Source organism: Aethalodelphis obliquidens, unplaced genomic scaffold (assembly GCF_003676395.1).
Source record: "Aethalodelphis obliquidens isolate GAN/ISIS:26980383/991018 unplaced genomic scaffold, ASM367639v1 scaffold6, whole genome shotgun sequence".
NCBI classification, from domain to species: domain Eukaryota; kingdom Metazoa; phylum Chordata; class Mammalia; order Artiodactyla; family Delphinidae; genus Aethalodelphis; species Aethalodelphis obliquidens.
In genome coordinates, this window is record NW_020837950.1 from 37,902,252 (window position 1) to 37,925,578 (window position 23,327).

Below are 23,327 nucleotides of genomic sequence, written 5' to 3' on the forward strand. Positions count from 1 at the left end.
GAGCCAGGAATCCCTTGCTGGGTCCCGGCTTGGGGGTCAGGTTATGTGTTGTCTGGGATGATGACTCACAGAGGCTTCCTGAGAAAGAGAAGCTCTGGCCTTTCATAATGAGGCCCAGTGTTGAGGCCCCAGGGAAACTTGTGAATCATTGTTGTTGTTGAAGTTAATAACATTGTTCTTCCTGCACTTTATAAGCGATTGATTGCACGTTAGAGACGATATTTGAAAACATGGATATTAAGTAGGGAGGATTAACTGGAATGGAGGCTAGTCAACCCTGGAAGAAAAGTTGGCTTTTCTAACTAGTCTCAGTGGATGACACACAGAAGCTGATGATTACTTTGGAGAAGCACTTTATAAATGGCCAGGGGTTGAAAATGCCATTATCTGATTAAATACTTGCCTGATCAGGTTATTGTGACAAATGTCATCCCAACAGAAGAGTCAAGGAGACTAGTAAGGCTCAGGCTGGTGATTCATTGGCCAAGGTCACGTACATTAGTGATAGCTTCCTTAACATACAGTCTCCAAAATTAGTGCTATCAGACCCTCCTGAACCCAGTCTGACCAGTGGCTCCAGCTCAGTTCACGTCATTCTCCACCGCCTCCCAACACAGGACATTTGCATGTGCTATTCCTCTGCCTATAACAGCACACCCCCATATTTCCCTCTCTCCACCCTCTCCCTACTTGGAAAACTCCTCTTTATCCATCAGACCACAGCTTAAAGCCACCCTGAATACAAGAGGTAGTTCTGACCCATTCCCCAAAGGGAATAAATGAGGCCCAGAGAGACTGAGTCTCTTGCCATTGAAATCAAGTCCAACTCCACTCTTCAGTAGCCCATGATGCCTACACTGACTTGATTTTAAAAATGCAGCCCATAAATCTTGACTTTCCTTAGTGCCTGCCCACAGTTAAGGTGCTCTTTTATTATTTAATAATACGCTGTTTGTGATGGAATAGAGTATTGCTTAAGAGGGAGCCCCTGGAATCATACTGCCTGGCTTCCTCACTTACAAACCGCGTGGCCTTGGGCAATGTCACTCACCTTCCATGTGAAGCTGAGAGCAGGGCCAGACCTGTTCAACCTGCCCATGTGCCCGCTAACCACCAGCTCTCAATGCCATTGCCAGGCCCTGTATGTCAGGGGCATGGTCTCCATCCCCCACTCCCTTCGTCTCCCTCACTTTCTTGTCCTATTTCACACCTTCAGCAACTTTGTTCTCAGTCTTTGATCTGTGGACATTAGGACTGCAGTTTCATAACTCTTATTAGGCTGTTTTCAGTTTAAGACCCAATCTGACACAAAACTCTTGCCCATACAATAAGTACATACTCTTTCTTAATGTAATTTTCTGAAAGGAAACAAAAAAACATCATATTATAGTGAAAAGATCATGAGATTTTAGTTGGGCCCACATCTGTAGTAGTTGTTATTCAGTGTGGTTTGGCTTCTTTTGTTTGTTTGTTTGTTTAATTGAACAAAGTCTCCTGATTTTTCTTCCTCTCTTAACTGGCTGCTTCTTCTAAGTCTCCCTTTTAGGCTTTTTCCAAAACTGAACTCTGAATGTTGGTATTCCTCAGATCCTTCTGACGTCCTTTTTTCTATCAGTAAGAGTGTAGGCAGTTCATCCATCCCTACAGTGTCAAGGGTCAACTCTATGTTGATAATTACTAAATCTCTATCCTCTGCCCCAACCACCCTTCCTAGCCCCAGACCCATATATCCAGCTACCCAATGGGCAGTTTTCCTTAAATCAGTGACAGGTATCTCAAACTCAGTGTTGGAAACTGAACTCTTCATTTCTACTTTCATTTCTGGACCAACGCTCTCCTCCTACAAACTTTCTCACCTCAGTAAATGGTATACTGTCTTTCCCATGTTCACTCTTCCCATCCAAATCATTAAAAACTCCCAAAATTCTCAAATCTCAACTCAAAATGGGTCTTGAGTCTATCCATTTCTACCCATTTCCCCAGCTCCCAACATAAACCAGCCACCATCAACTCTTGCTTAAACAGTAGCCTTCTAATGAAACAGTAGCCTTCTAATGATACATCTTCATACCCTACCTTCCATCCATAAGGAACTACTTTCTGGTCTCTTGAAGAATAAGCCATGTTTTCTTGCCTCTGAGCCTTTGCACCTGCTGTTCCCTCTGCCTGGAACACACCGTTACTCCTCACCAATCTCCTATTCACCTTTCAGAAGTCAGCTCAGTTAGCATATGTCCCAGGAAGACTTTCCTGAGAATCAAATCTATTTTGTCTGGATTGTGACCTTCTTCTGCTACCACAGGATCTTCTGCTGTGCTCACCTCAATTGTGGTGTTTACCCCAAATTGTGATTATGGTATAATCATGTCTTCCCTCCATAAATTAAGCTGCTTTAGGATAGAGGCCATGTCTTATTCATTTGATATCCCCCAAAACATATCACGTACTTGGTAAATGCTCAATAAATGTTTATAAAATGAAAGAATTATTTCTATTTCAGTTTAGGTAGTTTTTTTTTTACTTATATTTTTATAAACTTTGTACACAAAACCTAGAATATCCTCAGAGGATATCCCTATTCTCTCAATATTTTCTAAAACTCCTGAAAAATTAGGGCAGTGAAATTTTGCTATCTCTGATTTTTTTCCAGATATTTAAAAAATTGTACACTGGCTCCTAGTAAAGGGATCCTGATTTTAACAGAATCGAAGGCTTAGATAGCAGGAGAAGTCTAACCAGTGATGATAGCACAGTGTGGTGTTTCAATGATCTAATGGCATTTTTATCTACCAAGCAAATCATAAGACCCCAGGCTTCTGTGGAAATAACAAAAACCAGATATGTACTCAGTTGATTTCATTGGTGCTGGAAAAGGGCTAGATTTCATTGAATTAACCCAGAGGCTTTGTTCAATTGTACAGTCGTGGCATAGAGCATGCTCCATGTAATTAGATTTAACTGTAGGAGCAACTAAAGTTTAAAATGACAATGCCAACAACAATACAAAATGAACCAGAAAATCAGAGCTGCATGTTACACAAAGCCAAACATTAAGTAAAGCGCCAAGTAAAGCCATTGGTAAGCAGTCTTTTTTTTTAATAAATCTATTTATTTATTTATCTTATTTTTGGCTATGTTCGGTCTTCATTGCTGCACGTGGGCTTTCTCTGGTTGCGGTGAGCAGGGGCTACTCTTCTCTGTGGTATGCGGGCTTCTCATTGCAGTGGCTTCTCTGTGCTGCAGAGCATGGGCTGTAGGCACATGGGCTTCAGTTGTGGCACCCAGGCTCAATAGTTATGACGCATGGGCTCAGCTGCTCCGCGGCATGTGGGATCTTCCCCGACCAGGGCTCAATCCCATGTCCCCTGCATTGGCAGGTGGATTCCTAACCACTGCACCACCAGGGACGTCCTAGTAAACAGTCTTTGTGTGTTTAGAAATGCATATCATTTTATTGCCTTTTATTATGCATATCATTTTATTGCCTTTTATTATGTTTTTATAATCCCTTTTTCTTTATCAATTTCCTTGTAATAATACACAATTTTCTTACCTAGCTCACATTAAGAAGGAATAAAATAATTTCTATTCTTTTCTTCTTTGCTATGGCTGACTCTCCTTCAATTGGTAAACAACTACTATAGAGTAGGAGCCCCATCCAGCCACATAGCATTTTCTATAGTGACTGTAGCTACAACGCAAGTCTAAATTCATAGCTTCCAAAAGTAAAGAATTTTGATGTGTGCTCACTGAAGTGACATGGAAGGAACTTATGTGGTTAAGTCGCTTTGTTCCATATCTAATGTTCATCTGTATTGAGAAAGGAAGGAACCAGCATTTTATCAACCTTACAAAACAGACAATTTTTCGTCCAGTAAAATATAAAGTGCTCTGTAAATATGACAGGCCATGAGTACTGACCCAGCGTGGGAAATACTAACGTTCTTTCAATTGTAACATTTCCTTTAGCTCTTCATTCGTGACTCACAACCAGAGTGTACAAAACAGAGGTAAGAACACTTTATGAAATAATTACAGAAATAAGTAGGTTAAGTCATACACTGCTATATTCCTGCATCGTGACTTAGCTTTTGTGAATCTCAGAGTCTCTGAGCTGATGCATGTAGATATAATTCGCTTGTTTTCATTGATAGGCAGCATTGCATCGCATTAATATAATGTTTATCCATAGTTAAATACCATCACTTAGGTGTTTCCAGTTTTTTCCTCTTATGAATGTTAGTTTGTTGTGAACAATATCGTTGATGTCTTCCCCTGTGTATAATATGTACATGTTTTCCCAAATACTTAATATGATAAGTTCTTTTTCTAAGAGTGAAATGGCCATGTCTTAGAATATTCCTCTCTTCAGTGGCACTAGATGTATTTTCCAAAGTAGATGTATCACTTTGTTTCACCAAAAGCGTGTGAGACCCCATCGTTCCCCATCGTTTCCAACAGTTGTTTTTTGGCAAACTTTTAGTTTTTGTCAATCCATTCGGTGTAAAATAACTTTATCTTAAGAAGAGTCTGTGAAATGGAGAAAATAAAACTGACCTCTCTTACTAATTGATTGTAAAGATAAAAATCAGAAGCATACCATGTCCATGGAGATATCAAAAGCAGCATATAAATATAGTGTTATATTACTGTTGATGATGGGTTTTGATATTGTTAGTATTATTTGACCCAAACTAGATCTGTCATGTTCTTTTTTCTTTCTTTCTTCAATCCTATGCCATGGATATTCTGTGTTCAGGTCTAATCTTTTGATCTCTTTCTTCTGAGCCACAAGAGAGGGCTTTAGGGCTGGAGAAAATGAACTCCATGGGATACAGTGGGAAGACCGAGGGCTCTACTGACCTTGGTCCCAGTTCTGCCTCTCTGAGCTTCACCCTCCTCCATCCATAAAATTCAAATAATCATATTAACTCTCAGAGTTAATACACACACACACACACACACACACACACACACACACACACACACCCCACACACAGAGCCCTCACTTTGCACATAGTAGGCAACTGACACATTTTAATATCCTTCCTTCTTTTTTGCATTCCCTTTCCTTCTCCAGGGATTCTCCACCTAACTGATCCTGTGAGACCAAGAGTTTCCTCCCTGGCCTCCATCATGTCTTTATTTCTCTTCTACCCTATGCCATCTGGGCCTTAGGTTGCAAAACCAATATGGAAAACTAATTTGGCCCATGTACACATTTCTAATAAGAGTTTCCCAAGAAAGAACTCTTTTTCTAAAGTGCAATGAACAAAGGGGGCTGTGATTAACCCAATGGCTCAATCCCTGGAAATTAAATGATAGGAACAGTAGTCCTAGAGGGCCATATCTTGGTGTATGAAAATGAAAAGACTTGGAGTATCCAGGTGGAAGGTTCAAGGCCTGAATGGGCCCAGAAAGGGCTTTACTGATGGGGGTTTTGAGAATGGAAATGTTGCAGAGATAGAGAAGCAGAATCATAGATCAAAGAGGAATCCAGAGTCTTAACCTGAAAGACAAAATCTTGCACAAATAGAGAGTTGGGACCTTCAAGTTGGTGGAGGACTAAGACGTGGAGATCACCTTCCTCCCCATAAATACATCAGAAATACATCTACACGTGGAACAACTCCTACAGAACACCTACTGAACACCGGCAGAAGACCTCAGACTTCCCAAAAGGCAAGAAAATCCCCACGTACCTGGGTAGGACAAAAGAAAAAAGAAAAAACAGAGACAAAAGAATAGGGATGGGACCTGCACCTCTGGGAGGGAACTGTAAAGGAGGAAAAGCTTCCACACACGAGGAAGCCCCTTCACTGGCGGAGACTGGGGATGGACAGGGGGGAAGATTCGGAGCCATGGAGGAGAGCACAGCAACAGGGGTGCAGAGGGCAAAGCGGAGAGATTCCTGCACAGAGGATCAGTGCCGACCAGCACTCACCAGCCTGAGGCTTGTCTGCTCACCCGCTGGGACGGGTGGGGGCTGGGAGCTGATGCTCCAGCTTCAGAAGTCAGACCCCAAGGAGAGGACTGGGGTTGGCTGCGTGAACACAGCCTGAAGGGGGCAAGTGCACCACAGCTAGCTGGGAGGGAGTGTGGAAAAAGCTCTGGACCTACCTAAGAGGCAAGAGACCATTGTTTTGGGGTGTGCAAGGAGAGGGGATTCCTTCCCTGTCTGTCCACAGAAGGCAGAGCACTGCCTAAATTAGCTCCAGAGATGGGCGCAAGCCATAGCTATCAACTCAGACACCAGAGACAGGCATGAAACCCTAATGCTGCTACTTCAACCCCCAAAAATCCTGTGTGCAAGCATAGGTCACTATCCACATGTGCCACCTGTCCCACCGACCCCAGGAGCCTAGCAGCCTGCCACTGCCAGGGTCCCGTGATCCAGGGACAACTTCCCCAGGAAAACACATGGCACTCCTCAGGCTTTTGCAACGTCACACTGGTCTCTGCCACCTCAGGCTCAACCTGCATTCCAATTATAACTACAGTACCCCACCCTCCCCATGGCATGAGTGAGCCAGAGACCCCTAATCAGCCGCTGCTTTAAACCCATCCTGTCTGGGTGGGAACAGAAGCCTGAGGGTGACCTACACGCAGAGGTGGGGCCCAAACTAAAGGTGAACCCCAGGAGCTGTGCGAGCAAAGAAGAGAAAGGGAAATTTCTCAATGCAGCCTCAGGAACAGTGGATTAAATCCCCACAACCAATTTGAGGTACCCTGCATCTGTGGAATACCTGAATAGACAATGAATGTTCCCAAAATTGAGGCGGTATATTCTGGGCACAACTGTAGACTTGGGGTTTGCTGTCTGCGACTGACTTGTTTCTGATCTCTATGTTTATCTTAGTATAGTTTTTAGTGCTTGTTATCATTGGTGGATTTCTTTATTGGTTTGGTTGCTCTTTTCTTTTTTTTATTACTTTTTAATTTTAATTATTTTTTTATTTTTTATTTTAATTCTTTTTTTTTTTTTTTTACTTATTTATTTTTCTTTCTTTTTTTCCCCCCTTTTCTTCTGAACCGTGTGGCTGACAGGGTCTTGGTGCTCCAGCCTGGTGTCAGGCCTGAGCCTCTGAGGCGGGAGAGCCCAGTTCAGGACATTGGATCACCAGAGACCTCCCAGCCCCATGTAATATCAAATGGCAAAAGCTCTCCCAGAGATCTCAGTCTCATTACTAAGACCCAGCTCCACCCAACGGCCAGCAAACTCCAGTGCTGGGTGCCCCATGCCAAACAATTACCAGAACAGGAACACAACCCCACCCATTAGCAGAGAGGCTGTCTAAAAGCATACTAAGTTCACAGTCACCCGAAAACACACTATCGTACACAGCACTGCCCCCCAGAAAAAAAAACATGCAGCCCCACCCACCTGAACACAGGCACCAGTCCCCTCCATCAGAAAGCCTACACAAGCCACTGAACCAACCTTACCCACTGGGGGCAGACACCAAAAACAATGGGAACTAAGAACCTGCAGCCTGTGAAAAGGAGACTCCAAACACAATAAGTTAAGCATAATGGGAAGACAGAGAAATATGCAGCAGATGAAGGAGCACGGTAAGAACAAATCAGACCAAACAAATGAAGAGGAAATAGGTAATGTACCTGAAAAAGAATTCAGAGTAATGATAGTAAGGATGATCCAAAATCTTAGAAATAGAATGGAGAAAATACAAGAAACGTTTACCAAGGACCTAGAAGAACTAAAGAGCAGACAAAAAATGATGAACAACACAATAAATGAACTTAAAAATTCTCTAGAAGGAATCAATAGCAGAATAACTGAGGCAAAAGAACGGGTAAGTGACCTGGAAGATAAAATAGTGGAAATAGCTACCACAGAGCAGAATAAAGAAAAATGAATGAAAAGAATGGAGGACATTCTCAGAGACCTCTGGGACAACATTAAACACAACAACATTTGAATTATAGGGGTCCAAGAAGAAGAAGAGAAAAAGAAAGGGTCTGAGAAAATATTTGAAGAGATTATAGTTGAAAACTTCCCTAACATGGGAAAGGATATAGTCAATCAAGTCCAGAAAGCACAGAAAGTCCCATACAGGATAAATCCAAGGAGAAACACACCAAGACACATATTAATCAAACTAAGAAAATTAAATACAAAGAAAAAAATTAAAAGCAGCAAGGGAAAAGCAACAAATAACATACAAGGGAATTCCCATAAGGTTAAGAGCTGATCTTTCAGCAGAAACTCTGCAAGCCAGAAGGGAGTGGCAGGACATATTTAAAGTGATGAAAGGGAAAAACCTACAACCAAGATTACTCTACCCAGCAAGGATCTCATTCAGATGCGATGGAGAAATTAAACCCTTTACAGACAAGCAAAAGTTAAGAGAATTCAGCAGCACCACACCAGCTTTACAACAAATGCTAAAGGAACTTCTCTAGGTGGGAAACAGAGAAAGAAAAGACCTACAATAACAAACACAACAGAATTAAGAAAATGGTAATAGGAACATACATATCAATAATTACCTTAGACGTAAATGGATTAAGTGCTCCAACCAAGAGACAGACTGGTTGAATAGGTACAAAAACAAAACCCTTATATATGCTGTCTACAAGAGACCAACTTCCAACCAAGGGACACATACAGACTGAAAGTGAGGGGATGGAAAAAGACATTCTATGCAAATGGAAATCAAAAGAGAGCTGGAGTAGCAATTCTCATATCAGACAAAATACACTATAAAATAAAGACTATTACAAGAGACAAAGAAGGACACTACATAATGATCAAGGGATCAATCCAAGAAGATGATATAACAATTATAAATATTTATGCACGCAACATAGGAGCACCTCAATACATAAGGCAAATGCTAATAGCCATAAAAGGGGGAATCGACATTAACACAATAATAGTAGGGGACTTTAACCCCCACTTTCACCAATGGACATCTCATCCAAAATGAAAACAAATAAGGATACACAAGCTTTAAATGATACATTAAACAAGATGGACTTAATTGATATTTATAGGACATTCCATCCAAAAAGAACAGAATACACTTTCTTCTCAAGTGCTCATGGAACATTCTCCAGGATAGATCATATCTTGGGTCACAAATCAAGCCTTGGTAAATTTAAGAAAATTGAAATCATATCAAGTATCTTTTCCAAACACAACACTATGAGACTAGATATCAATTACAGGAAAGAAAACTGTAAAAAATACAAGCACATGGAGGCTAAACAATACAATACTACATAACCAAGAGATCGCTGAAGAAATCAAAGAGGAAATCAAAAAATACCTAGAAGCAAATGGCAATGAAAACATGACAACCCAATACCTATAGGATGCAGCAAAAGCTATTCTAAGAAGGAAGTTTATAGCAATACAATCCTACCTCAAGAAACAAGAAAAATCTCAAACAACCTAACCTTACACCTAAAGCAATTAGAGAAAGAAGAACAAAAAAACCCCAAAGTTAGCAAAAGGAAAGAAATCATAAAAATCAGATCATAAATAAATGAAAAAGAAATGAAGGAAACAATAGCAAAGATCAATAAAACTAAAAGCTGGTTCTTTGAGAAGATAAACAAAATTGATAAACCAGTAGCCAGACTCATCAAGAAAAAAAGGGAGAAGACTCAGATCAATAGAATTAGAAATGAAAAAGGATAAGTAACAACTGACACTGCAGAAATACAAAGGATCATGAGAGATTACTACAAGCAACTCTATGCCAATAAAATAGAAAACCTGGAAGAAATGGACAAATTCTTAGAAAAGCACAACCTTCTGAAACTGAACCAGGACGAAATAGAAAACATAAACAGACCAATCACAAGCAGTGAAATTGAAAGTGTGATTATAAATCTTCCAACAAACAAAAGCCCAGGACCAGATGCTTTTACAGGAGAATTCTATCAAACATTTAGAGAAGAGTGAACACCTATCCTTCTCAAACTTCCAAACTATAGCAGAAGGAGGAACACTCCCAAACTCATTCTACGAGGCCACCATCACCCTGATACCAAAAACAGACAAAGATGTTACAAAAAAAGAAAACTACCGGCCAATATAACTGATGAACATAGATGCAAAACTCCTCAACAACATACTAGCAAACAAAAGCCAGCAGCACATTAAAAGGATCATACACCATGATCAAGTGGGGTATATCCCAGGAATGCAAGGATTCTTTAAAATATTCAAGTCAATCAAGATGATATACCATATTAACAAACTGAAGGAGAAAAACCATATGATCATCTCAATAGATGCAGAAGAGTCTTTCAAGACAATTCAACATCGATTTATGATAAAACCTCTTCAGAAAGTAGGCATAGAGGGAACTTACCTTAACATAATAAAGGCCATATATGACAAACCCAGAGCCAACATCATTCTCAATGGTGAAAAACTGAAACCATTTCCTCTAAGATCAGGAACAAGACAAGGTTGCCTACTCTCACCACTATTATTCAACATAGTTGAATGAATGAAATTAGAACACTTCCTAACACCATACACAAAAATAAACTCAAAATGGATTAAAGACCTAAATGTAAGGCAAGACACTATAAAACTCTTAGAGGAAAACATAGGCAGAACACTCTATGACATAAATCACAGCAAGATCCTTTTGACCCACCTCCTAGAGAAATGGAAATAAAAACAAAAATAAACAATTGGGACCTAATGAAACTTAAAAACTTTTTCACAGCAAAGGAAATCATAAATGAGATGAAAAGACAACCCTCAGAATGGGAGAAAATATCTGCAAACAAAGCAACTGACAAAGGATTAATCTCCAAAATATAAAAGCAGCACATGCAGCTCAGTATCAAAGAAACAAACAACCCAATCCAAAAATGAGCAGATCTAAATAGACATTTCTCCAAAGAAGATATACATATTGTCAACAAACACATGAAAGGATGCTAAACATCACTAATCATTAGAGAAATGCAAATCAAAACTACAGTGAGGTATCACCTCACACCGGTCAGAATGGCCAGCATCAAAAAATCTACAAACAGTAAATGCTAGAGAGGGTGTGGAGAAAAGGGAACCCTCTTGCACTGTTGGTGGGAATGTAAGTTGATATAGCCACTATGGAGAACAGTATGGAGATTCCTTAAAAAACTAAAAATAGAACTACCATATGACCCAGCAATCCCACTACTGGGCATATACCCTGAGAAAACCATAATTCAAAAAGAGTCATGTACCACAATGTTCATTGCAGCACTATTTACAATAGCCAGGACATGGAAGCAACCTAAGTGTCCATCAATAGATGAATGGATAAAGAAGATGTGGCACATATAAACAATGGAATATTACTCAGCCATAAAAAGAAAGGAAATTGAGTTATTTGTAATGAGGTGAATGGACCTAGAGTCTGTCATACAGAGTGAAGTAAGCCAGAAAGAGAAAAACAAATACTTCCTGCTAACACATATATATGGAATCTTAAAAAAAAAAAAAAAAAAAAATGGTTCTGAAGAACCTGAGGGCAGGACAGGAATAAAGACGCAGACGTAGAGAATGGACTTGAGGACACGGGGAGGGGGATGGGTAAGCTGAGACGAAGTGAGAAAGTAGCACTGACATATATACACTGCCATATGTAAAATAGATAGCTAGTGGGAAGCAGCCGCGTAGCACAGGGAGATCAGCTCGGTGCTTTGTCTCCACCTAGAGGGGTGGGATAGGGAGGGTGGGAGGGAGACAGAAGAGGGAGGGGATATGGGGATAGATGTATACTTATAGTTGATTTACTTTGTTATACAGCAGAAACTAACATAACACTGTAAAGCAATTATACTCCAATAAAGATGTTAAAAAGAAAATATTGCTAAAAATAAAGAACAATTAAAGAATGGAACAGCAGTGTTAGTGAAGTGGGACGGTCTTCAAAGACATGAGTCCAGTCAAGTACCCTCTGGCTGGAGTGGATCATTAGTACTGGGGTCATGTAGATTGTTCTCTACCCATCTTAGAAAAAACAGGCTGCTTAAAGAAATGGCCTGGGGTGGACGAAGGAAACGTTTTGGCCTCCAGTGCCTTCAAATACCATTAATTCCTTTTTTAGTCAACAAATATCTCAATTTGCTATACAGCAGAAACTAAATTGTAAATCAACTATACTCCAATAAAAATTAATTTTTAAAAATATTTTAAGAACAACAAAAAAAACCCAAATATCCATCAAGCACATGGTTTATACCCATTGGGCTGGGCCCTAAGTGTACAGAATAGAGACAGCCCCATTCTTTAACTACCCAGTGCTTGAACTCTGTGATGCTATCAGCTTACTGAGTGATGTTCATTCTCCTGGGTAAAAATTCACCCTTGGGTCACCAGTGCTTTGCAGAAATTAGATGTACAGAAAATAGCACACAATCCAGGCACACATAGAGTTCTGAGTCTAGTGGGCTTGCTAAAGCTTACTGGTTTTAAGTTGAACACTTCAGATGAGGGAGACAGTACTCTTCACTTAGACTCATGATAACTACTTCTCTGTCAATGTAGATATCATTATCCTTATCCAACAAATGAGAAAATACTCAGTTACTCTTGATAGCTAAGTTACTACTTGATAAACAGACTTTGCTCAATTCTCTGATAAATGAATTCAAGCTAAGCTATTAAGAGGCTAAGTAGATGGATCTCAGGACAAAAAGAAAATGATTTTGATATATTGGAAGAGAATCCAGAAAGGTTTGGTGATACTCCAAATAGTAACATTACTCTCTAAATTTGGGGTGGTGGATGATTTCTTTTCTCTTTTGTTTGTTTTAGTTTTTGTTCATTAATGTTTTCCTTTCTATCTGCATTTTATAAATGTTCTTTGAAATATATGGCTCTTTACTTAGAAAATTATTTTTTAAATTTTATGTAAGGGTAAGGTTAAGATTTGCTGATAAGTATGGAGAGCTGCTTAAAACAATGGTTTTATTCTAAGTTTCAAAAGAAACATCTAGAGCTGTTTCTCTAATAACACTAACAGCAGTAGCATTTATTGAGTGACTAGTGTGGATCAGACACTGTACTAAGAGTTTTATATACATGAGAATTTTCAAATATTAGTAAATATTGATATCAGTATGGTTCTACAACCCATACCGTTTTTATTAGACTACCCTAATTTTATTGCCCACCTACAGATTGTTCTCTTTATTATTCTTCCATTTACCCTGTGTCAACCTCTTTATTAATGTAAGCCTCTATTCTCCAAGTAGGACAGTCCTATTTCTTGCAGTTATAAAACTCAAATGCAATGTTTTATATAAAGAAAACTTTCCAAAGATTACTGCCATTACTTAAGAACAAAATCAATTAAATACTTGTAGGGGATTACATACTCGGAATTTTATTCATTTATTAAGCAAAAATCCATCCAGGCCTTCAGGGGAAATAGCATGGCAAAGTTGTTTTTTTGTTTGTTTGTTTTGTTTTTTTTAACTCATTCTCTGAATAGACTACAAATGCACATAGCTGTTTCCAAATTCTTTTTCAAGTAGGATTTTTAAATATTCAAGCAAGGCACTCAGAGTTGAAATATATTAAATCAGTTGCCACAATATCAAGAAAAATTCATAATCACTGAACTCTATTACGTATGCCACACAAACTGATACGAAACGCTGATAATGGTTACTTTTTACTCTGGAGTATGTTCTTACTGTTTCAATCCATGTTGAAAAGATAGCTATGGCCATTTAAATAATGTCTTTATGTATTGATTCACTATGATTTAAAATAAAGTTGTTAAAGTCATTTTTTTTTATATTTCAATAACTCTTTTAGTTTTCTCTTCGTTAGGATTTGCCTGGTCTATGGTTCTCCATCCTTTCATTAGTGATCCTTCTGTGTCATTATATTTCAGATGTGTAATTAGCACAGACCTGGAATTTTTAAACCAATCTGCACCTGATTTTTAAGTGTTAAACTTACACCATTGATATTTATTGTAATTACTAATATTTTTTAATCAATTTTTATATTTTGTTGTGCCTCCTATTTGCCAATTTTATTGACTTTTTTTCTTTTCCTGCCATATATTGGATTCATTTCTTCTTTACTCCTCTTTTTTTCTCTTTCTAGAAAGTTATACAAATTCTATTCTTCCATTGCTTACCTTCAGTGTTTAGCTAAATAAATAAATAGTATGCTTGAATTTTAAAACTCTGAAGTTCATATCCTCTTCCCAACAATACAGCAAACTTAAGATGATTTTGCTCTGATGGTATGGATGCTGTACTGTGTTTGAAAGTAGAGCTCTTTTCCTTATAAAATAAAATTTGAAAAGACAGAAATGTCTTTAGCATTATTCCTATTTTTAGTCATAAATTGGTGAGTGAAATTAACTTACTATGATGAATGTAATTTCAACTTTAATTGATCAAACACTTATCTAAAACAAACATTTTGATACATGTAATTCCCTATATTCTTAGACTCCTCATTAAAAGCCACAAACCTTGGAACCCTTGAAATAGAACTTTCAATGTTGCAGGAGTATTCTTTGCTCTTCTTAGTAAGCCTACAGAGAAATTTGGCATTTTGATGACAAAGAGCAGAATAAATACACATATAACTTGCGTTACAATAACTGGCATATAAAAATTTGCTAATGTTTTATTTAGTATTTTGTCTCAAAAATATACTGTGTGAATATAACTATTCCATTTTTTTCAATGCTCTTATTAATCTACTAACCAGAACTATAACTTGGGTAATAGACTGTTTTCTAGACTGAATTAAGACTAAATAGCTTATTATTCTGCCTTAATACTAATCACCCCTTTTCCATTTTATATGTTATTACTGTCTAATATTTTATTTTGATATTGTTTTTATACCCTCAAACCTTATAATTTGTATACACTTAATCCTTGCTTTAAATTACTAATATATTTATAAATATCTTTTTTTAAGTATTCCTTCTAACACCTCACTCCTTCCTTGTGGGCTTAATTTCTTGAAATTCATTTTTTATTAGTGTTTACTGGAATGACACAGTGGAAATGTTATTTTTATTGAAGTATGTAGAGAAAATACCACATCAAAACTGGACAAGTGTTTCAATGAACTTTTTGTATTCTGTTACTTTAAAATCCATCGATCTATCTTCCCTTCTAAAGAATCTTTTACACAGGCATTATTTTGTAGCATCATATATTAGTCACTTGGAAAACAGTGGTTCACAGACCTGAGCAGATATTTTCTATGTTAACTTATTTTAGTACATAATATTGTTTTAAATCACATTTGCACGTAACACCTCCAATCTCATCAGAAAAGTCGAACTGTGGATATGCTATTCAGTCACAGTGGCAGATACAAGTTTTTCCAAATTCCAGTTTGCACTTGAAAAGTCTAATTTTAAAATTGGCCACAAATACTACCAGTTGCTTTCCATGAAGTGACAGGCTTACTTTGTTCATTTTTATTAAAGTATCTGCCAAGTGCCCAAGTCTGAATAATGATAGTCTGTGTTAGTCATTCTTTCAGGTTAAAAATGATGTTCCATTAAAACAAAAATTTATTCTTTTACATTTAAAACATGGTGTTTTCTGAGTTGGGAACAAGCTTGGCTTGTTAAAGAAACTGAACAGAGTTCATTATGGCCAAAACAGTGTGGAGGATGGGGCTGGATGAAGAAATAAAAGAAAGATTATCTGGGGCCTTATTGACAGAAGTTAAAACGTTTGGATTTTCTTCCAGGTGTAAAGAAAATCATGGAAGGATTTGTACTGGGGGGCGGGGAGGTGGCAAAGTCAGAATTACATTTTTTAAAGATGACTCTGGATGCCCTAAAGAGACAGGGACAAAAGCTGAAGCAAGAGAACAGTCTAGAGGAGACTGCTGTCTGTAGTGAGATGATGGTGGTACAGACCAAGGTTGCCATAGACACAGGAGGGAGGGATGGGTTCCAGCTCCTTGTCAGAGGGACGCAGTCATATTTAAATGTGAATTTATTTTTCCAGATCATAAAGAAAGCATGCAGTCCTATCCTCCTCAGAGATGTCCGTCTCCCGCCAGCTATGGCCCTCTGGAAAATTCGCTACGTTGTAAATACACGAGCAGGAAGAAACCTCTCCCCACAAGGTCTGACGAAGAGGTAAAACAGACACTTCTCTGCAATATTTTTCTAGATGAACTTAGCATCTAGCATCTAGAGCTTAGCATCTAGAGCTTTCTTGAACAGTGCTTAAAAGGAGATCATTATGACTGGATCTGAGTTTTCCCCTTCTCGCTCTGTATTATTGGAGTTTAATATTTTTTAAAGTATTTTGCTATATAACTTTTTTTTTTTTTTTTTTTTTTTTTTTTGGCTGTACGCGGGCATCTCACTGTTGTGGCCTCTCCCGTTGCGGAGCACAGGCTCCGGACATGCAGGCTCAGCGGCCATGGCTCACAGGCCCAGCCGCTCCGCAGCAATGTGGGATCTTCCCGGACTGGGCCACGAACCCATGTCCCCTGCAACGGCAGGCAGACTCAACCACTGCGCCACCAGGGAAGCCCTCACTAGATTCTTTAACTTGCATATTTCCAGATTCTAAAAGTGCTTTTTTAAAATTAATCCAAAAAATAGAGATTTAGGACTGTTTTATATTTATTGACTGTTCAGTAATCTTTTAGAATTGATGGGTATTTACATATTGCAATTGTTTTTCCAACAAAAGATCCACATATTGTATGCTCATTTCATTTGAACAGTCTAGGAAGCACGTGTTGAGCACTTATTCTATACCAGACAACCTGCTAGAAGCTATGGTCTCTGCCCCAGAGGAGACATAAAGAGGAGGGAGAGATGAAAATAGATAGTAGATGGATTCTTGCTTGCCCTTCATTTATTTCCTGGTCTCTTTCTAAAATATTCTCCATCCCTACAATCAGTTCTCAGACCACGTTGCACTTACACTTACCTATATGGGGGGATAAAACTTTCTTTGTAAATTCTATGCTCTTTCCTCAATCATCTTGCAACATTACTTATTAAAGTCTTTCACAATAAGGCACAAAAAGACATGCTTCGTCTGGGTCTCCATCCCATATCCTCATATGCTCAGTGTTCTGCTACAGAGCTTGCAAAAGATTTTAAGCAGAAGCAGAGTACATAGAATACCTCTGTGGTCAATTGCTCATAATCCCTACAGCGTCCCAAGCGCCATTGGTTGTCCTTATATTTACATTAATTTTGACCTTAATTCTAAAAGAAGTCTCATACAGCTAAGTTTGACTTTGGGGAATGTTTTGCACATAATTCTTTTGTTGCCCCTTCTTACAGACCTGGTTTCCTTTTCCTCATCATCTCCTTCATAAGCGCTGGAATTCCAGGGTCCTAACTAGATGTCTATCCAAAAGTTACATCCCTCCCAGAGCCTGGATTCCTCAAGCATGGGAAAGTCTTGCACTAAATAAGGATTGCCCTGATTTCAACTATTTGAACGCACCTTTATGATCTGTGGCCTATCCATGTACTATCAATAATAATGTTATACTTAATCAAGTTAACTTTTTACATTTTATATCACTACTCCAAATAGAAAACCAGTATTACATACATATAAAGTAATCTTTTTCTTTAATTTATTTTATTTATTTATTTTGGGCTGTGTTGGGTCTTCGTTGCTACCCACAGGCTTTCTCTAGTTGCAGTGAGCAGGGACTACTCTTCATTGTGGTGCACGTGCTTCTCATTGTGGTGGCTTCTCTTGTTGCGGAGCACGGGCTTTGGGCACACGGGCTTCAGGAATTGTGACACGCGGGCTTCTGTAGTTGTGGCTCGCAGGCTCTAGAGCACAGGCTCAGTAGTTGTGGCACACAGGCTTAGCTGCTCCGCGGCATGTGGGATCTTCCCAGACCAGGGATCGAACCTGTGTCCCCTGCATTGGCAGTGGATTCTTAACCACTGCACCACCGGGGAAGTCCCAGAAAGTAATATTAAAACTAATTGCAGCATTCTACTTCTAGGTATATACCCAAAAGAAATGAAAGCAGGGACTCAAACAGATTTTTGTACATCCATGTTGACAGCAGCACTATTTATAATAGCCAAGTGGTAGAAACAACCCAAATGTCCATCAACAAATAAATGGATACAGACAATGTAGTAACATTATTCAGCTGTAAAAAAGAATGAAATTCTGACAGGTGCTACAACATAGATGAACCTTAAAAACATGATACTAAGTGAAATGAGTCAGACACAAAAGGACAAATATATGATTCTAGTTATATGAGGGTAAAATAAGTAAATTCATAGAGACAGAAAGTAGATTGGTGGTTACAAGGGGCTAGGGGAGGAGATAATGGGAGTTGTTGTTGAATGTGTACAGAGTTTCAGTTTGGGATGATGAAAATATTTTAGAGCTGGATCGTGGTGCTGGCTGCAAAGAAATGTGAATGTGCTCAATGCCACTGTATTGTATGAACACTTGAAAATGGTTAAGTGGTAAATCGTATGATGTGTATATTTTTCACATTTTTGAAAAAAATTTTATTGTAGCTCAAACAAAACAAGGCTATTAAATTGTAGCAGGAGCGGTGGAATAGGGAGGGTGGGAGGGAGGGAGATGTAAGAGGGAAGAGATATGGGGATATATGTATATGTATAGCTGATTCACTGTGTTATAAACCAGAAACAAACACACCATTGTAAAGTAATTATACTCCAATAAAGATGTTAAAAAAAAATTGTAGCAGGATGCCATCACTCGCTAATGAGTCTCAGCATAAGGAGAGATTAGAAATACCAGAGAGATATTAAGGACAAAATAGCACCAAAATGAAATGCCCCTCTTGGATTATTCAAAGGGCTAGAAAGAGAACTGAAAGGGAACCACTTCCCACCCGCCCCAGGTAATTCAGAGTTATCTAATTCTGTGTTTGAGCAGCACCTAAACTCACCAGCCAGCACTCATGATCACACCTGGAGAACTACGGGGTTATAAAACCTCTAAGTGTCCTCCAGCTTGAACAAATAAACAAAATCAGAGTAGATGAAACACACCATGACCGAGCCCTGCCAAGCCCCGGGACTGGCAGAGAGGCCCCCAGAAGCAGCAGACCACTATCAGCTCAGAGAGCTCCCAGTTCTGCAGAGAGATGCCCTTTCTCTGAGCTGCCCTTTGTTTCTGGAGCCTGTTGTCTGGCTTTGCTGGAGTGGAACAGGTCCTGCCTCTGGACCTTCCAGCACCAACCCTCCGCTAGGGGTAGGGACTAGGTAAAGGAATTCATTCCAAAGGAGGCCTCAAATAAGAGGTGACTTTGCCCCAAAACTTGATGGAAGAGAATGGCAGAGCCAGGGAGAAGAAGAGTGAGGAGAAGGAGGGATTCCAGGCAGGGGGCGGGGCTCGCTCATGCCAAGCCCTGAAGCTGGGTGTGTCTAGACAACAGCAAGCACATCTGGCTTGTCCTCAGACTGGGGAGCGGGGCAGGGAGAGGAAGTGAAGCTGGAGAGTTGGGAGGGAAGCTGACTCATGCCTTTCCCAGTGGCACTCACATATGTTTGCTGTACCCATCATTGGAAGGATCAAGATTGTGCTGGGAGGACCAGGTACTTTGGGAGACCAAAGACCTGATGTCACATCCCTAGTTCTTGCCACATGTAACAGAAGTTGACTTCCTGAGCCTCCACTGTCCTGGCAATGCCTGCCTCACAGGATTCTTGCAGGCATGGACTGGGATAATGAATGAGGGATATCCTTGGAGACGTTGGACTCATGCAAAGGATTATTTAATATTATTATCCTTGGGACTCGGTAAAGGCATTGCAGATCCGTGGTGCATCTCTGACTGCCCTTCCTTCTCTCTGTTATGTGGATTTTACAATCAAAAGAAATAAATTAGTATAAATAAGGTAGTATGGCACAAGAAGAAAGCCAGACAGACTAGGGTTCAAATCCCAGTACTACTACATGGGACTTTAGGCAATTGGCATAAAGATGCTCTCAATCTGTACCTGTCTTCCCCTCCCCTACTGTTTCTATGGTGCCTAGGGCCTCATAGGGACCATAAACAATATATATCCCACCTCAATAAGCTTCAGCAGGTACAGGTTCAGACAGCATTGACAGATAAATGGTTTATTATCCATTTTGAGTTTGTTGCCAAAGCACGTTTCTCAGTAGATGGAGTGACATTTCTGGTTACTCTCAATGACAGACAGATTTTGTCGTGCCAATTTTGTAATTCCTAAGCTGCCATTACTTTTTCTGTGTCTAACTCAAGATCCAGGGACAGAAATTTTATACTGCGTATCTCCCATACATCCAACTGTGATTTGGCACTAGTGGAATAAAAACAAATTTTAATTAATAATTAATCGTTTCCTTTGACCCTAAAATATTCATCATTTAAACCTGTACTGCAGGATATCCGGCACAACGAATGGTACATTGGAGAATACAGTCGCCAGGCAGTGGAAGAGGCATTGATGAAGAAGAACAAGGTAATGGCTTCTCCTGTTGTTGTTTCTGTAGTCATCCTATGGTTTTCTGCCTATAGGTCACAGGATGTAACAAGCAGTGCGCTTTGATGTAGTTCCTGCCTCACCCTGTATTTCTCAGTGTTGGGGAGATTGTCGTTGAAAGTGAGCTTTCAAACAGAATTTTAGATTTGAGACTTGGTTGTACCACTTATCAGCTGCGTGACTTTCTCAAGTTCCTACATATCTGTAAATGCAGGTTTCTTTCTTTGTTAAATGAAAATAGTAAAATCAACCCTAAGGAACTATTTTGGAGATCAAATGTGGAAGCTGGGGTATAAATGGAGGTTGCAATGGAAGGTGCCATCCTTCTGCTTTGTTCAAATTTCATCTCCTTCCTACAGGTCTGCCCAAGGTACAGTTGGGTTTTTATGTCTCACTTCTTCAGGAAAGGAGCAGCGATCGTGAATGCTGTAATAGTCAGTATGTGATAGGTTATGCTGTAGTAACAAACAGCCCTGAGATCTCAGTTGCTTAGCGTAACAGAACTTTATTTTTTGTTTGAGCTCCATGCTCAAGACAGGTTTGGGTGGGTAGACCCAGACTGCTAGAGGCTCCATCTCAATGTATGCTCACACCAATCACATACTGCCTCTCAACACATCCTCTCAAATTTAACATGCTGCATCTTTGCTCACATTTCATTGGCCAGAGTAAGTCCCATGACCAGACCTAACTTCAAAGAGGGTGAAAAAAGTACAAAGCTACATGTGACCAAAAAAAGAGGAAACCTGTGATATTTGTGATCAGATCAAATGACTACTGCAACCATCATCACAAATAGAAAATAGTTATTAAGCAACTACTCTACTATGTGCAAAGAACTATACTAGATTGTTTAGAAATGGTAGAAAGGCTCTCAAGACTGATGCAACACCAAAACCTATCCTCAACTAACCAATACAATGGTCACTGCTGAATGAGGAAATACAAAAATGAATGAGTTAGTTAATTAGTGGATGGCTGAATAAACGATAGGTCCTCAAAAAATTTTAATAAAGCCTAGCTTTTAGAATTAATATTAAAAAATTAAATAAGATAAATTATATGTAAGTTACTATGGTAAACAGAAAATGCTCCCCCTATCACAATATATCCACATTCTAATCCCCAATACCTGTGACTATGTCACCTTATTTGGAAAAGGAATTTGCAGGTGGGATTAAGTTAGGAATCTTGAGATAGGGAGATTATTCTGGATTATTGGGGAGGGTTTAATAAACTCACAAGGGTCCCTATAAGAGAGAGGCAGCAGTATCAGAGTTAGACATAGAGGGCCACAGGTAAAGGCACAAGTGGTGGCTTCTAGAAGCTGGAAAAAACAAGGAAATGCATTTTGCCTTAGGGTTTCTAGAAAGAACACAGCTTGGCTGAGACCTTGATTTTAGCCTAGTGAGACCCATGTTGGACTTCAACCCCCAGAATTGTAAGAGAATAAATTTGTGATGTAGTCCTTTATGTTCATAGGAATTTGTTATAGCAACAGTAGGAAATTAATACAGTTGTTAAAGTATCTTGAACACATTAGGAATTAATGAAACTATGTCATTCTCTAGATAAGGAAACCGATGCTAAGGTTTCAATTACAAGGTAGAGAAATTGGCAGAATCTATATTCATGATCAGTCCTCTTTTCACAAAATCACAGCTGCCTCTAGTAGCCACTAGAGTTCTTTACATTCTGGAAGGGGAGTCATAGGTGGCTGGGTGGTGCCTTGGCTGGAGCACCCTCCCTTCCCTCTCCCCAGGGAATCTCATGCACAACTGACCTCTGCTGGGTCTAATGGTGGCACAGTGGTTCCAGCTCCGACCCTGTCTCTTCTTGGCTAATCAGCGGTCGGTCACACTCTCTTTGCCTCTTTCCCAAGGGAAAATAGCTCTTAGAAGACCTGCTTCCGGGAGCCCCTGTGTGGACGGTACTAAAAGGGCAATGTACATGCCACATAATGTCCTTCCAGCTATGTTTGGGCACTCTCAACGCTCCCTTGCCCCATTCTCTGTGCCTGTTTCTGCCTCCTCCCAAAAAGCACTGAGAAACAGAAACTCAGTTGAATGACTTCATATTTTCCTATTTTGTTTGTCTCAGTTAGTTTTGTCAAAACGTGTTTCCCATTTATGTAAGATAATTTAATTCAAATTGCAGGACTGCCCAGATTCATTGTGACAAACTCATTGCAGAGTCTAAGATGATAAACCCCAAAACTGGCCACATGTCTTGGCCTCCTCTCCCTTTGTGATCTTTGGCAATGTTCTGTGTTTGAGTCTTTTTTTTCTTTAATTTTTTTTTCTTATTGAAGTATAGTTGATTTACAATGTTGTGTTAATTACGGCTGTACAGTAAAGTGATTCAGTTATACACATATGACACAAAAGAACCTATCTATGAAACAGAAACAGACTCAGGGACATAGAGAACAGACTGGTGGTTGCTAAGGGGGAGGGGGATGGAAGAGGGATGGAGTGGGAGGTTGGGGTTAGCAGATGTAAGCTTTTATGTATAGAGTGGATAGACAACAAGGTCCTACTATATAGCACAGAGAACTATATTCAATATCCTATGATAAACCATAACGGAAAAGAATTTAAAAAAAAAAAAGAATGTGCTTGAGTCTTAAGGCTTTAATTACAGCTGAATGTTTTTGGCAGAACAGGTTCCAGAAAATTCCTTGAATCCACTTTATGTACTTGGAGGTTGGTATATTTATAGAAAGAATTTCACCTTGACTTTCAGGTATTCCATTGATTAGCTGTGATGTGTGAGAGGATCCACTTAGACAATTAGACCCTAATTCCCTTACCTGTAAAATGGGGATAAAATACCTCCTCAAATTTTATG

At 39.3% G+C, this 23,327-nt stretch overlaps 1 protein-coding gene across 1 annotated transcript in view; it reads left to right on the forward strand.

Moving 5' to 3' along the window:
- CLNK (cytokine dependent hematopoietic cell linker) overlaps positions 1–23,327 on the forward strand; it is a 188,681-nt gene that overhangs the window by 152,666 nt on the left and 12,688 nt on the right. Inside the window, exons 15-17 of the mRNA XM_027103353.1 lie at positions 3,970–4,010; positions 15,988–16,121; positions 20,379–20,456. Of these exons, the coding sequence (XP_026959154.1) occupies positions 3,970–4,010; positions 15,988–16,121; positions 20,379–20,456 (253 nt within the window). The remainder of the gene's footprint in view (positions 1–3,969; positions 4,011–15,987; positions 16,122–20,378; positions 20,457–23,327) is intronic.